Source organism: Salvelinus sp. IW2-2015, linkage group LG18 (genome assembly GCF_002910315.2).
Source record: "Salvelinus sp. IW2-2015 linkage group LG18, ASM291031v2, whole genome shotgun sequence".
In the NCBI taxonomy this organism is placed as follows: domain Eukaryota; kingdom Metazoa; phylum Chordata; class Actinopteri; order Salmoniformes; family Salmonidae; genus Salvelinus; species Salvelinus sp. IW2-2015.
In genome coordinates, this window is record NC_036858.1 from 53,111,171 (window position 1) to 53,128,138 (window position 16,968).

Sequence of the window (16,968 nt, forward strand, 5' to 3'; positions counted from 1 at the left end):
CAAAATGGTCCAGTTTGAGGCCATGTGGCAGAGAGTGATGTGGGTGCTGGAGCTGGGGTGTGAGCAGCTGTGTCTGGGGTGGGGATGTTGTGACTGAACAAGTGACTGTGTGGGGGTGTGTCATGTTATGATTCAGCAATCTTAGCCTCCTCCCTCAAAACCTTAAATTAACATTATTTTATAGTTGATCTACCAAAACCAGTCTATTAAAGTGTGTGTACAAAAATATATTGTTTTTTTGTAAGATTATTTATTAATTATTTTACAATACAATGGGAAAAAAATACACATATAATAATAATAATAATAGTCTTGAAAAAGTATGTCTACTAAGTACACATACTTAGTAGACTGGTTTTGGCATGCCAAATTGAGAATAATGTTCATTGAAGGTTTTGAGGGAGGAGGKAAAGATTGCTGAGTCATAACATGACGCGCGCCACACGGTCACGTGTGTTCAGTCAACGTTAAGTCTGTGAACTAGGACATTTTGCACACTCAAACAGTGGATGCTTGGCTAGCGGATTGAATTGGCCGTTTCTCACTAACGTTATAAGGAAGTGATTCATTCCCGGGAAATATMTTTAAGTGTAATTTCTATTCTGAATTAAATAGGTATTGCATGGGGTAACAACCTTGGCATTTCTATTCCGCGCGTGGGACATTGTATTAGCTTTCGAGATAGCAAGAGATATGTGAAGGCCTCCCCSTTTTTGTCTAGCTACCTAATAAGTATCAGCGTTACAATTTAAATAACTACATCAGTGTTAATTTTGCTCGAGTTTTGTTTTGTTGAAAGTAACTAGCTAGCTACATCGCTGAACTTGGCTAAATAACGTTAGCTAACGAGCAAAATTAATAGCTAACGGTAGCTAAACAAAATAGTACGCGCTAGTCTCGCTGTTGGTGCCGAACGCTTGTGCTATGGGCTTGCTGTCACAAGGGTCACCGCTCAACTGGGAAGAAACCAAAAAGTATGCAGACCATGTCAGGAAGCATGGCATCGTTCAGTTTCTCAACATCTATAACAAGGTGAAAGAACGACAGAAGGATGTATTGTTATGGGGTGATGAGGTAAGGCTGCCATGGCTGAACTTTTACATAAACGTATTTTTTGTATTACATGTGATCTCAGTAATGTCAGTCAGTGAGTGTGCGCTATCACCAGTGAAGTTGCAACTATGTTGACAACGTGCCAACTTGATTGTGATGATGAAACTTGTAACCGATTTACAGTAACAGTGTAACTAGTGTTGATATCAGTCACATCTGGGCATCAGTACAGTAGTTCATACAAATGATAATCATAATTTTTTTTCCAGTAATCACACAAATGGACATGGGTGGAAAGAGTAYTGTAAAATCCTACTCAAGCAGTAGTACTGTTAATTTATTTAAATTGTAATCAAGTAAAAGTACTGGTGTAAAAAAAAAAAAAAAAAAAATCAACTAAAAGTAAAAAGTAGCACATTTTTAAAAAGWACTCAGAGTAAAAGTTACCAAGTTCTAAAATAATTTGCTATTTTGATGGTTATTTTTATTCTCCTTTTACAATAACTTTTACAAAAACTTTTCAATATACTACTGTATATGTAATATTGTTTACATGTAATGTTTGACAGGCTAAATGTTCCATAAAACACCAGAAAATAACCAACAAGATAAGATTCAGCACAGCTGATTTTAATATTTAATCTTCAACTTAACATATACAAATGTTCAAAAGGCATATTTTTTGTGGAACTGCCTATTGAACACTTAACTCACTTCAGTTGTCTCTGAATTTGCTGTTCAGTTTCAGTAGGAGCTGATTTTCTAAGTTAATTGAGTCTATCCTAGCTCGCTTTGCAGTGAAGCGTAGTCCAGCACAGCTAAAAAGACGCTCACAGGCGGCAACTTATTTATGTACGGAAACAAATGAAGTAAATCCATTTAGTYCGATGGACTAGCAAGATATCCATCCACCTCCCCTGTACCTTCTGACCGTTTGGTTGTCAGTGATGAAGAAATCTTCATCAGATGAATGCTGCCTTAGATGAGCAGTCTCGTCCTGTGTGATTGTGTCAAGATGATTCTTCAGGTACGCCAAACCTGTACATTGGAAACAACACAACATTCACATATTCAGTGTTTCAGCAAACTCTGTGTTATGTGGCTGGCAACACAATCATAGTATTGGCATTGCAATAGCTCTAACACAGACTTCCRCACTTGTTATTCTCAGATACTGAGATTGATTTGAGTTGTTCAAATACATTCAGACCTAACAAATTCTCTAATGAGGTGAGTCCATGTCTGGCTGTACCCAAACATAGTTATATGAAAAGGTTATTGTCCAGCAACTTAAATAATGGAAAATAGAAAACAAAACAAAAAAAACTATTTAAGAAAAGACTCAGACTAAAATATATAATCATATGGACAATGAGGTTAAAACCTTTTGGAGTAAAGAAATCATACTGGCTGTGATGACATCAGCTTTGTCAGTCCAAGACGTCTTGAACTTTGGCAGAAGGATTGCAGCAGCAATAAGCTGTGGCTCCTCTCATCATTTCTCCAAAGTGCTTTTGGAGACCGTTCTGAATGGCTCTGATAAGTGGTAGGCACATTTGGCAAGATGCTTCCAGCCTTTGAAGTTTTGTTTTTAGTAAGAAGATCACTGGCAGCAGCCACCACATATGCGTGTTGATCTCAGACTGTAGAATGTTCAAAGCTGAGACCAAAGGCTTCATCACTTTGCAGTACTCATTCAAGAAGGACATTTCTGCCAGGCTCAGCCTGAAGGATTAAGGTAAATGTAGTACCTCTTAGAATTCTAAAATTTCATGGACAATACATATTACTGTAATAGGAAAACAKAACTTGGATTCAAATAATTGCTACTCACATTTTCACTTTTAATTCTTCACACTAATTTCTTATGGCATCCTCCCCCTTCTCTTGTATGATACGTGTGATCCTCTCCACAGYCAGGTAAGTTGAGTACCAATGTGTTTRATTTGGACGGATGMACTGCAGTTTGCACTCATTCTCTACAACTTCAGCAGCTAAGGTTGAACGCCCCATTTTATTCCACATGGCTTGGCATTTGGCAAAGACGTCCTGGACAACCTTTTGTAGCTATCACTATTTGTTTCTGCCAACGCAGAATCTGTTGCAATGAGGTTCAGCAGGTGACATGCACACAATTGATGCTGAGGGAGTTTATATTCTAGGCCACTGTCATTTTTCAGGATGGAATATGGGTCTTGGTATGCAACCTGCTCTGCTGGCTCTTCAGCATCTGAGTCTCGATCTGCGGACTCTACTGCCTGGCTCTGCTCACCAAGAACATTGAATGCTTTGATGAAGTTTGATCCACTGTCGGTTGTGGTTCTTACCACTTTCCCCCTGATTCTGTATGCACAATGGATGTCATCGAGGGCACCTGCAAGCACATCAAATGTTTGGGAACCTCTCAATCTCTTGCAAGTGAGTGCAGCAGAACGTCTCACCAAGAGTTTCTTCATCTGTCCAGTGACATGTGACCACGATGTAATTCCTTTGATGAGCTGTCCAACAATCGGTGATGGTGGCAACATAATTTACCCTGCCAAGGTGTACCATAACTGTGTTCTTCATGTGATTGGCAGCTTCATGTATTCTTGAACGAACAGTAGGTCTGGAGATCAAATCCAAATTATTTATATAGCCTTTCTTACATCAGCTATATCTCAAAGTGCTGTACAGAAACCCAGCCTAAAACCCAAACAGCAAGCAATGCAGGTGTAGAAGCAAGGTGGCTAGGAAGAACTCCCTAGAAAGGCCGAAACCTAGAGAGAACCAGGCTATGAGGGGTGGCCAGTCCTCTTCTGGCTGTGCCGGGTGGAGATTATAACAGAACATGCCAAGATGTTTAAATTGTCATAAATGACCAGCATGGTCAAATATAATAATCACAATAGTTGTCGAGGGTGCAACAAGTCAGCACCTCGGAGTAAATGTCAGTTGGCTTTTCATAGCTGATCATTTAAGAGTATCTCTACCACTCCTGCCTCTAGAGAGTTGAAAACAGCAGGTCTGGGACAGGTAGCACTCCAGTGAACAGGTCAGGGTTTCATAGCTGCAGGCAGAACAGTTGAAACTGGAGCAGCAGCACGGCCAGGTGGACTGGGACAGCAATGAGTCATCATCCAGGTAGTCCTGAGGCATGGTCCTAGGGCTCAGGTCCTCCGAGAGAGAGGAATTAGAGAGAGCATACTTAAATTCACCACGGACACCGGATAAGACAGGAGAAGTACCCAGATATAACAGACTGACCCTAGCCCCCCGACACATAAACTACTGGAGACTGAGACAGGATGGGTCAGGAGACACAGCCTCTCATCCCACTCCTCGGAACCCGAAAAGGATATAAGTCGGATGGTTAATCACCCGCTGTCGCCAGAGCGTCATTTTGCCACCACGTAGTATGGTGTCAACCACGGGAACGTTACCAGCTGTAGAAATGTGCGAGGTTCAGCCACAAGATTCTGTCCGGCATGTCCAGCGTGTGTCCAGCATGTGTGTGTCCAGCGTGTGTGATACCAAGCTACCAGTGTATGTGTGTGTTGTCCAGCGTGTGTTTGTCCACAGCATGTATGGGTGTTTGTCCAGCATGCATGTGTAGTGTGCCAGTAGTGTGTGTGTCCAGTGAACGCCCATTTTGTTCAAACGCATGTCTCAGATCCAGATGTGTGTCTGATGTGGCTCCCCATTGCTGTGTATTTGGATGTATCGCCCCGAGGACAGATGCACCACATTGGCATTCAGTGACTTAGGAAACGATCACCCACGCACTGTTGCCAAGCCACAGCCCAAACCAGCCAGACGGGGGGCAGTACTCTTTTCAAAGCGCGAACAACTACCGTTCGCTGACATGCTCGATGCGGAGGTTATAGCCCAGCACATAGGGTCTCTGCAGCGGGGCACAACTCTCAATAGTAGCCGGGGCTTTCAACCCCTACCATGAAAGTTACGAACTCTTCGATTCAAGACCTCAACCCACGCAAAGGTGATTGGAACCCTGTTGCCCATAGCCGCGATCGACATGGCTCCCCACGCCGGATTCACCCTAACCAATTGCATCTTCATCAGCTCGACCTTGATCTAAGGAGCCAAAGAGGCAAAAAACTTCCTCAAGGACAGAAGATGGCTGATCCGCAAAAAGGCAGATACAACGTATAAGATGCTTGGCGCATATCCACCAGGTACGGTCGCGCTCGCTCCCTATTATTTTTCATGGGTCTCTCCCTAGCACTACTACTCACTACCTTCACACACTCCACTAGGGCCAGAGATCAACATCTGCAATCCATTCCTCGATGTGTCCCCACTTTTTGCAGGAGAGTAGAATATGTCTCAATGAATGAACTTTTAGAAGATATTTGACATTATTGACAAGTTCCATACTTCAACAGAATCGGGATTGGTCAGATACCATCCACTAACATATCAGAGTCAAGGCATACGTCCTAATTTGAGCGAAGGTATATTTCCCATGTATCGTCCAACTCTATACACTTGTCTTGAAAATGCGTTAGGATCAATTAAGGAGGCTCACCTTCGACTTGTGACGCGCTTGCGAGGTACAAGGACGCAGGTTACAGGATACTACGAGTAGCATCCCAAATAGTGTCGATAAATAGCCGGCTGCTGGGGGTAAGCGCAACCCATGATTCTGAATAGGAGCTCCGCTTAATGTGATAGTTCCAAAGGTTAACCTTTTTACATATCGTCCACCATCCCTCGTGCATTCTCATGCATGGAAGCTTCACCATGGTCTGGTTGATGGGTTGTCGCTCCTAGCACCTGCCAGAGTAATATGATCAAATCTTGGGCTAGTCGAGATCTAGTACCCATATTTTGCACTAACTGAAGGTTTAAATTTAGTCTTTATCCAGGTAGCCGGGAAAGTAGAGCATTTGCACGTAGTCTAACTAGAAGTTAAACAAAGGCATGGATTAATTTTCTTTCATGCACATTTTTGACATTAAGGTTCGATGCAATGTTTACGTAGATTGTGAGATCGCACAGGTCCTGGTCCCGTCGAACACAGCATGTCTATCATCCCTGTGTCTAAATATGAGAGATTTCCAGTGCATCTCACGGCTGTTTGCTCTCGACGCTGCTTACCAGTAATGAGTTGATAGCCAGTCTCTATGACATACCTATGTGCAAGTTAGATCAGACCGACTACGAAAAATACTGTTTTGTTTGAGGATCCTTATGGGAACATCATTGCTTTCTGTCTCCTCAGCTCTACGTTAATATAGTTCTCGTCACTACCTGGTGTTTAGCCCTCCCTAGAAATCCAATCTTTCTGTTATGCGCACACATGTGGCTTACATAGCTTCTAAGGACCCAGGCGCCTCCGAACTCTGATGCAGGTGCTGCCTTTCCACCCTCAGATTTCCCCTGATTAGCCTAATTGTGTCCATTGCCTGCGTTCGGTACCATTTGTCCCGCCTTCATAGGCTGCGTGGAATATGTATTATAAAAACACTTATGTTTAACTGCGTACACATTTCCTGATCTGGATGCTTAACTGATCTATTTCCCCAAAACAGCTAGATACATATGATTTGAATAAATACAATATCAAGCTGGTCTCAATTATAAGTAATGTAACTTTGGTGTAAACACATGAATTACACCCTTAATAACATTAGACAATAGGGCTTGGAGTAGCTATGGATTAATGTCCCAGTTAACAGCCTACTTCAACCTTGAACATGGTGCAAGTAACAAATTCTGGCACTTGGTTATCACCATCCAGACCATATATCTGCATGCACAGTATACAGAGTACCGATACAAGCCTGAGGATCAGTAATTGGCAGAGCTAGCTCGGATATGTGCTTTTCTCCCTCGCTGGACCGGTTTCCCAAGTTCTCCCAAAAAAAGTGTTGTTGATCCGATTAGCGTGCATTGACAAATTATCAATGGCCTGAAAAGCAACTACATCTCGATCCTTATGTACAAAGGAGGGCAACCCCCGAATGGACGTGGAACCTCTCCTAGGCTCATCCCAGCGGTCCCTGCCCCCAGGCTATCATAATCTGACCTCAGTCTACAATTGAATAGATTTTGTAGTAAAGGATTTAAGCCCACCCGTTTGGACAAGATGCGCGCAGTGCTGCAGAGGGTGGAGCGCTATGATGGTGGGGTACTAAAACCAGGACTGAAGCATGTGTCAATACGATGTGTCTTCAGGGGATGGGCTGTGCATAGTAGTGGACGGCAACAGTTTTCATGACATGATGTGTTGAGAAAGGATGAGCACAATTTTGTCGAGAGTAATGAGGGGCCGGCGATAGCTTTTTTAAATATCTTCTCGTTTCAAGTGTATGGGAGTTTTCAATAGGCCTTGATTAGCGCGTGGACACTTTTTAGCTTGAAGGTCTAGTGGTGGAGACAGCGTCGCTGTCTAAGATAGTGTACGACTGGATGTAATTGTGTTATGGAAGTCTAGAAATGTGTCAGCTTTCAGTAACTTACCCTTCCCATTTTCCTGTGATAACAGGTACACATCTCAGGGGGAGCGTGAGGAAAGAGAGAACGGCAGAGGGTGACCAATGCTAGAAGGTGAGAAGCGAGGGCATCGTGGTTTGTCAGGTGTTGTTGATTTGGAAATAGGGTCAGTATGCAGCTTGAAGGTTTAGAGCCATGATTATTTCATCATTGTGTCAAAAGATATTAGTACTAAAACACTTGAGTGTCCTCTCTTGATCTAGTCCTGGCAGAGTTGTGCAGACTCCAGGGACAACTGACTTTGGGAGGAATACATCGACGAGGAGTTAAACTGAGAAGGAGTCACGCGCAGAAGATGTGCTTTTGAGAGGGGCATGATGAGATGTCATGAATCGCTAGTGCGTTCGAAGAAGAATGTGCATTGAAGTGAGTATGAAGCATGTACTTGAAGTGGAAAAGCCTGCGTCGTGTTCTGTGGGGGATAGCTGGGCGTTCTTATGCGCTATGGCGAACAGGAGGTGCTGGAGCAGTATACAGAATAAATAAATTTGGGGATTGTTCTTATGTCCTCAATACTTAAGTTAGGGGAAAAAGGATTTAGATCGAGCACAATCGAGTGGATGAGGCGTCTGCTCGTGATTAGCTGCGAGCGAGAATTACGTGGTGACTGGTGTCCAGCTAGTCGTAGGGGACCTTCCGTCATGTATGGGGAGTGGGTAGCATGTTGCCATTCCTCGAATTTTCCTGGAAAGCTGGTATAGGCAGCTGAGAGAGGGTATTTTGCTATGATACACAGTGAAGGTGGGTTTTTATGACAAAGTGTTTGTTTTTTTGAGGGGAGAGTGTCGAGAGAGCTGCGTCTAGGGTATTGCGCAAGGTTAAATTGAGTTCCTCAGTTAGGTGGTTAACTGAYTTTTGTCCTCTGACGTCCTTGGGTAGGCAGAGGGAGTCTGGAAGGGCATCAAGGAATCTTTGGGTTGTCTCAGAATTTATAGCACGACTTTGATGCTCCTTGGTTGGGGTCTGAGCAGATTATTTGTTGCGATTGCAAACGTAATAAAATGGTGGTCCGATAGTCCAGGATTATGAGGAAAAACATTAAGATCCACAACATTCATTCCATGGGACAAAACTAGGTCCAGAGTATGACTGTTACAGTGAGTAGGTCCAGAGACATGTTGGACAAAACCCACTGAGTCGATGATGGCTCCGAAAGTCCTTTGGAGTGGGTCTGTGGACTTTTCCATGTGAATATTAAAATCACMAAAAATGTGAATATTACCTGCTATGACTACAAGGTCCGATAGGAACTCAGTGAGGAAACTGTAAACAGTAGCTATAAAATGTGATTGAGTAGGCTGCATAGATTTCATGACTAGAAGCTCAAAATAAGATTTTTTGTAAATTGAAATTTGCTATTGTAAATGTTAGCAACACCTCCGCCTTTGCGGGATGCACGGGGGATATGGTCACTAGTGTAACCAGGAGCTGAGGCCTCATTTAACACAGTAAATTCATCAGGCTTAAGCCATGTTTCAGTCAGGCTAATCACATCAAGATTATGATTAGTTCATTGACTATAACTGCCTTTGAAGTGAGGGATTTAACATTAAGTAGCTCTATTTTGAGATGTGAGGTATCACGATCTCTTTCAAGATGACTTTGCATTGAGGATGCAGTGTGGTTACCAACTCTTTAAAAGCTGGTTGTTCGACCACAGAGAATGGCTGTTGGCCCTCACAGATCAAATTAATGACAAGCTTGTCAACGGTTGCCTGTGAGACGCACCATGCGGATGGCTGGCTACTAGCCACTATAATGTCAATGCGGTAGTAGCCCGCACTAYAGCTTATAGTTCCTTCAGCTGTGTAAAGATGTTGGTCAGGGTTAGCTTCTAAATAGCTAGCAACAGGATGAGCTAGCTAATGTTAGCATTATGCTACAGATTGATTGCAAATGGCTAATAGCAACACTTTGTTAGCCTACACAACAAACGCCATTCATGGTGATAAAATATATTTCTAACTTTACTTTTCGTACCATTACATGTTTCCTCAAGTTTGACGCAGAGTTTTTGTAGGCAGCCACCTCCACCATCTTTGGTAAGCAGAACTTACATTCCATAATTACACGGTCTCCTCTTCTCTGCTTGAAGCTGAAGTGTTCTTTGAGTTGCGGCCAGGGATGTCCTTCCTCGTGGTCTTCAGAAGACCTGGCTCTGTCTCTGTGTGTGTCTGAGCAGGTTCAGGTGACAATACAATCTCGTTAGGAACCATTTATTCTTCAAGTTGATTAGGAAACCTTTTTTTTCTTTCTTGGCATGTAGCTACCTTTTTTTTTTACTGCCAGAAAATCCTGCTACAGATCATCATATGGTTTGCATACACAGCTATGATTGGGCTGTTTTTGTGAAATGCGTCGAATTGAATTGTATTGGTCCATCTGGTCATGTTACTTGTCACTGACAAACAAGTGAACATTTCGAGCTGCTACAAAAGGCTCAAACTTTATGTGCTTGCCATGATGATGTGTATCCTTTTTCTAGATTGTACTCTGTAATGGATAGTTTTGAAAATGTACTTAAGTACACAACAAAGCTACACAATTACAGGAACGTAAGTAGTTGTAATTYGTTTCTTCCACCCCTGCAAATGGATGCTTTGATGTTTATACTCTGTCCATAAACATTGAACCCATTCAAAGCAGCTGACCATTGCATAACTGTCTTTGATTTAGACAGCTCAACTTTGTTCAGTAACTTATTTATTATTCAGTTATTTAAGCTATGGAACCATTTGTATGAATACTAGTCTCTTAGAAAATGGAGAAGTAGTAGTGGTAGTGTTTGTAGAAGAGGTCTGCTCCATTCTGCTCAAATGATCAAAAATARAAGTTTAGCCTCATGGCTGATGATCTTGTATTGTCATTGGAGAATAGAAAAGGTTTGAGGTTATGGCACACCAGGGCCTAAAATAAATGTTTGGTCCACCAGCCAAAATATTTTTTCGGCACAATTACATACAGTACCAGTCAAAAGTTTGGACACACCTACTCATTCAAGGGTTTTTCTTTATTTGTACTTTTTTCTACATTGTAGAATAATAGTGAAGACATCAAAACTATGAAATAACACATCTGGAATCATTTAGTAACAAAACAATTGTTAAACAAATCAAAATATATTTTATATTCTTCAAAGTAGCCACCCTTTGCCTTGAGGACAGCTTTGCATACTCTTGGCATTCTGTCAATTAGCTTCACCTGGAATGTTTTTCCAACAGTCTTGAAGGAGCTCCCACATATGCYGAGCACTTGTTGGCTGCTTTTCCTTCACTCTGCGATCCAACTCACCCCAAACCAACTCACCCCAAACCATCTCAATTTGGGTTGAGGTCGGGTGATTGTGGAAGCCAGGTCATCTGATACAGCACTCCATCACTCTCCTTCTTGGTCAAATAGCCCTTACACAGCCTGGAGGTGTTGGGTCATTGTCCTGTTGAAAAACAAATGATAGTCCTACTAAGCCCAAACCAGATGGGATGGTGTATCGCTGTSGTAGCCATGCTGGTTAAGTGTGCCTTGAATTCTAAATAAATCACTGACAGTGTCACCAGCAAAGCACCATCACACCACCACCTCCATGCTTCACGGTGGGAACCACACATGGTGAGATCATCCGTTCACCTACTCTGCGTCTCACAAAGACAAGTCGGTTGGAACCAAAAATCTGTTGGACTCATCAGACYAAAGGACAGATTTCCACCCGTCTAATGTCCATTGCTCATGTTTTTTGACCCAAGCAAGTCTCTTCTTATTGGTGTCCTTCAGTAGTGGTTTCTTTGCAGCAATTCGACCATGAAGGCCTGATTCACGCAGTCTCCTATGAACAATTGATGTTGATATGTGTCTGTTACTTGAACTATGTGAAGAATTTATTTGAGCTGCAATTTCTGAGGCTGGTAACTCTATGAAAGTTATCCTCTGCAGCAGAGGGAACTCTGGGTCTTCCTTTCCTGTGGCGGTCCTCATGAGAGCCAGTTTCATCATAACACTTGATGGTTTTTGTGACGCACTTTCAAAGTTCTTGAAATTTTATGGATTGACTGACCATCATATCTTAAAGTAATGATGGACTGTCATTTCTCTTTGSTTATTTGAGGTGTTCTTGCCTTAATATGGACTTGGTCTTTTACCAAATAGCCCTATCTTCTGTATACCACCCCTACCTTGTCACAACACAACTGATTGGCTCCAACACATTAAGAGGGAAAAATTCCACAAATTAACTTTTAACAAGGCACATATGTTAATTGAAATGCATTCCAGGTGACTACCGCATGAAGCTGGTTGAGAGAATGCCAAGAGTGTGCAAAGCTGTCATGGCAAAGGGTGGATACTTTGAAGAGTCAATCTAAAATATATTTAGATTTGTTTCACATTTTTGGTTACTACATGATTCTATATGTGTTATTTCATAGTGTTGATGTCTTCACTATTATTATACAATGTAGAAAATAGTAAAATAAAGGAAAAACCCTTGAATGAGAAGTTGTCTCAACATTTGACTGGTACTGTATATATATTTTACGGATGACCATGCTTTGTAATGTTTCTAAAACAATAAATATATTAGTAAGAAGTAATGTGGTATATTGCTCAGTTTCATTACATTTTTTGTGACCGGAGCTTTGGGTCTKTGACCGGAGTGTTTTTAATCCCAGTCCCATCATCACAAGAGGCTTTTTGCCTTTTGGTAGGCCGACATTGTATATAAGAATTTGTTCTTAACTGACTTGCCTAGTTAAATAAAAAATCTAGTTTTAACCAAAATATCAGAGACAAAATGTTCAGCTGCCCCTTTAAGTGCAGGTTACCGTGGGAATGGGGCCCCTTAAGTCCGTCATGTGTCTGTGAGATTTGGGATCTGAGTGAGTAGGACGTCTCTTCGTTATCTGTTGAAGTAACAGACTCAAAGTAACGTTGAAACACAACCTAGCTTCTGAACAAAATATTGTAAATTGCCAAGAAAAGCTTTCGAGTACATGAGGCCAATTTTTATGCCTGTGTGCAACGCATCCAAAAATGAATCTATCAGCACTTCACTCAGTGCGCACAGGTCCCCTGCCAGGCAGTGTTACTTCACCAGTTGGGATATATGATTCACATTTCTTTGTTTSATTAGCAGCTATGAAACAAAACAGAAGAAATACTTAGAAGAATGMTGCAGTAGCTGTTTTCAAACGCTAMCTCGCACCTGCTCATATTTTACTTTTGACTATTTATTATTCACAAATGTAATACTTGCACTGTAGAGCCCTGCAAATTGACGTGGCTGGTTAAATATATATTCTTACCAGCCAATACTGAAATCGACCCGCATTTGGCGCCGGAGGAGATGACTGCCGTTTTACGATCTCCTAACCAATTGTGCTATTATGTGAGGTTTTTTCGCGATATTTGTAAATTATTTTGTACATAATGTTTCTGCAACCGTATCTTACGGCAAAAAAGAGCTTCTAGATATCAGGACAGCGATCACTCACCTCGGATTAGACAGATTTTTTCAACAACAGCAGCAAGCAGGACTCACACGATATTCTCCAAACACCCCACAGGGCAGACATCCCAATTATTCGCAAAAGGAAGCGACGCAGATGAAGAAGAGCCGGATGCCTCGTCCGGACCCGCAGAAGGCAACTAGGAAAGCTGCCTTTACCGTCAATATTACTCGCCAACGTGCAATCATTGGACAATAAACWAGACGAGGTACGATCACGAATATCCTACCAACGGGACATCAAAACTGTAATATCCTATGTTTCACGGAATCGTGGCTGAATGAAGACATGGATATTCAGCTAGCGGGATACATGTTGCACCGGCAGGATAGAACAGCACACTCCGGTAAGACGAGGGGGGCGGTCTGTGCATATTTGTAAACAACAGCTGGTGCACGAAATTTAAGGAAGTCTCTAGATTTTGCTCGCCTGAAGTAGAGTATATTATGATGAATTGCAGGCCACACTACTTGCCTAGAGAGTTCTCAGCTATACCTTTCGTGGCTGTTTATTTACCACCACAGACAGATGCCGGGAACTAAGACTGCACTCAGTCAGCTGTATAAGGAAATAAGCAAACAGGAAACCACTCACCCAGAGGCGGCGCTCCTAGTGGCCGGAGACTTTAATGCAGGGAAACAAATCAGTTCTACCAAATTTCCATCAACATGTTAAATGTGCAACCAGAGGGRAAAAAATTCTAGATCACMTGTACTCCACACAGAGACGCGTACAAAGCTCTCCCTMGCCCTCCATTTGGTAAATCCGACCACAATTCTATCCTCCTGATTCCTGCTTACAAGCAAAAATTAAAGAAGGAAGCACCAGTGACTCGGTCTATAAAGAAATGGTCAGATGAAGCAGATGCTAAACTACAGGACTGTTTTGCTATCACAGACTGGAACATGTTCCGGGATTCTTCCGATGACATTGAGGAATACACCACATCAGTCACTGGCTTTATCAATAAGTACATTGAGGACGTCGTCCCCACAGTGACTGTACGTACATATCCCAACCAGAAGCCATGGATTACAGGCAACATTCGCACTGAGCTAAAGGGTAGAGCTGCCGCTTTCAAGGTGTGGGACTCTAACCCGGAAGCTTACAAGAAATCCCGCTATGCTCTGCGACGAACCATCAAACAGGCAAAGCGTCAATACAGGGCTAAGATTGAATCATACTACACCGGCTCCGATGCTCGTCGGATGTGGCAGGGCTTGCAAACTATTACAAACTACAAAGGGAAGCACAGCCGTGAGCTGCCCAGTGACATGAGCCTACTAGACGAGCTAAATCAATTCTATGCTCGCTTCAAGGCAAGCAACACTGAGGCATGCATGAGAGCATCAGCTGTTCCGGATGACTGCGTGATCACGCTCTCCGTAGCCGACGTGAGTAAGACCTTTTAAACAGGTCAASATTCACAAGGCTGCGKGGCCAGATRGATTACCAGGACGTGTGCTCCGGGCATGTGCTGACCAACTGGCAGGTGTCTTCACTGACATTTTCAACATGTCCCTTATTGAGTCTGTAATACCAAAATGCTTCAAGCAGACCACCATAGTCCCTGTGCCCAAGAGCACAAAGGCAACCTGCCTAAATGACTACAGACCCGTGGCACTCACGTCCGTAGCCATGAAGTGCTTTGAAAGCCTGGTGATGGCTCACATCAACACTATTATCACAGAAACCCTAGACCCATTCCAATTTGCATACCGCCCCAATAGATCCACGGATGATGCAATCTCTATTGCACTCCACACTGCCCTTTCCCACCTGGACAAAAGGAACACCTATGTGAGAATGCTATTCATTGACTACAGCGCAGCGTTCAACACCATAGTACCCTCAAAGCTCATCACTAAGCTAAGGAACCTGGGACTAAACACCTCCCTCTGCAACTGGATCCTGGACTTCCTGACGGGCCGTCCCCAGGTGGTGAGGGTAGGTAGCAACACATCTGCCACGTTGATCCTCAACACTAGAGCTCCCCAGGGGTGCGTGCCGAGTCCCCTCCTGTACCCCCTGTTCACCCACGACTGCATGGCCAGGCACGACTCCAACACCGTCATTAAGTTTGCTGACGACACAACAGTGGTAGGGCCTGATCACCGACAATGACGAGACAGCCTATAGGGAGKAGGCCAGAGACCTGGCCGGGTGGTGCCAGAATAACAACCTATCCCTCAACGTAACCAAGACTAAGGAGATGATTGTGGAATACAGGAAAAGGAGCACCGAGCACGTCCCAGTTCTCATYGACGGGGCTGTAGTGGAGCAGGTTGACAGGTGGACACCAAGGAATTTGAACATCAACAACAAACTAGAATGGTCCAAACACACCAAGACAGTTGTGAAGAGGGCACGACAAAGCCTATTCCCCCTCAGGAAATGAAAAAAAAATTGGCATGGGTCCTGAGATCCTCAAAAGGTTCTACAGCTGCAAAATTGAGAGCATCCTGACTGGTTGCATCACTGCCTGGTACGGCAGTTGCTCAGCCTCCGACTGCAAGGCACTATAGAGGGTAGTGCGTACGGCCCAGTACATCACTGGGGCAACGCTGCCTGCCATCCAGGACCTCTACACCAGGCGGTGTCAGAGGAAGGCCCTGAAAATTGTCGAAGACCCCAGCCACCCCAGTCATAGACTGTACTCTCTACTACYACATGGCAAGCGGTACCAGAGTGCCAAGTCTAGGACAAAAAGGCTTCTCAACAGTTTTTACCCCCAAGCCATAAGACTCCTGAACAGGTAACCAAATGGTTACCCAGACTATTTGCATTGTGTGCCCCTCCCAACCCCTCTTTTACGCTGCTGCTACTCTCTGTTTATCTTATATGCATAGTCACTAACTATACATTCATGTACATACTACCTCAATTGGCCCGACCAACCAGTGCTCCCGCACATTGGCTAACCGGGCTATCTGCATTGTCCCGCCTACCCCTCTTTTTACGCTATTGCTACGCTCTGTTCATCATATATGCATAGTCACTTTAACCATACCCACATGTACATACTACCTCAATAAGCCTGACTAACCGGATTCTGTATATTGCCTTGCTACTCTTATTTTCAAATGTCTTTTTACTGTTGTTTTATTTCTTTACTTACCTACACACACACACACACACACACTTTTTTTTCTCCGCACTATTAGTTAGAGCCTGTAAGTAAGCATTTCACTGTAAGGTCTACACCTGTTGTATTTGGCGCACGTGACAAATAAACTTTGATTTGTGTTAATTTTATGCCCTTGGCTTTTATTGATGTTGAAAGCCTCTGTGGGCTTGAGGTTCAGTAATATAAAAAACGTAAACTGATATTAATAACATGAAAATCATGTCGGCTGAATTTGAGCTGTGATAGTTTCTAGGCTTGATTGTGCATCTTATACACATTGAGAGCTGAAAGAAAATAAATAAATTCAGCTATCACCTTTATTTAACCAGGTAGGCAAGTTGAGAACACGTTCTCATTTACAATTGCGACCTGGCCAAGATAAAGCAAAGCAGTTCGACACATACAACAACACAGAGTTACACATGGAGTAAAACAACCATACAGTCAATAATACAGTAGAAAAATAAGTCTATATACAATGTTCCCCTGTAACGGTAACTCAAGGGTTATCCCGCATATTGTGCATTGGCTGGCCCTCCGCTTCACTCGCCTCTTTTACGCTGCTGCTACTCTCTGTTTATCTTATATGCATAGTCACTAACGATACATTCATTGTACATACTACGTTCAATTGCCGACCAACGAGTGCTCCGGCACATTGGCTACGCGGGCTATCTTGCATTGTCGCCGCCTACCCCTCTTTTTACGCTATTGCTACGCGCTCTGTTCATCATATATCGCATAGTCACTTGTAAACGCTGAGACCCACCAGGTAACTGCTATCTCAACACT

General features: G+C 43.1%; 1 protein-coding gene across 1 annotated transcript in view; it reads left to right on the forward strand.

Annotated features, from left to right (window-relative positions):
• The first annotated feature begins 475 nt into the window (after positions 1-475).
• LOC111978043 (glutamate--cysteine ligase catalytic subunit) overlaps positions 476-16,968 on the forward strand; it is a 59,254-nt gene continuing 42,761 nt past the window's right edge. Inside the window, exon 1 of the mRNA XM_024007810.2 lies at positions 476-1,074. Within this exon, the coding sequence (XP_023863578.1) occupies positions 925-1,074 (150 nt within the window). The 5' untranslated portion in view covers positions 476-924. The remainder of the gene's footprint in view (positions 1,075-16,968) is intronic.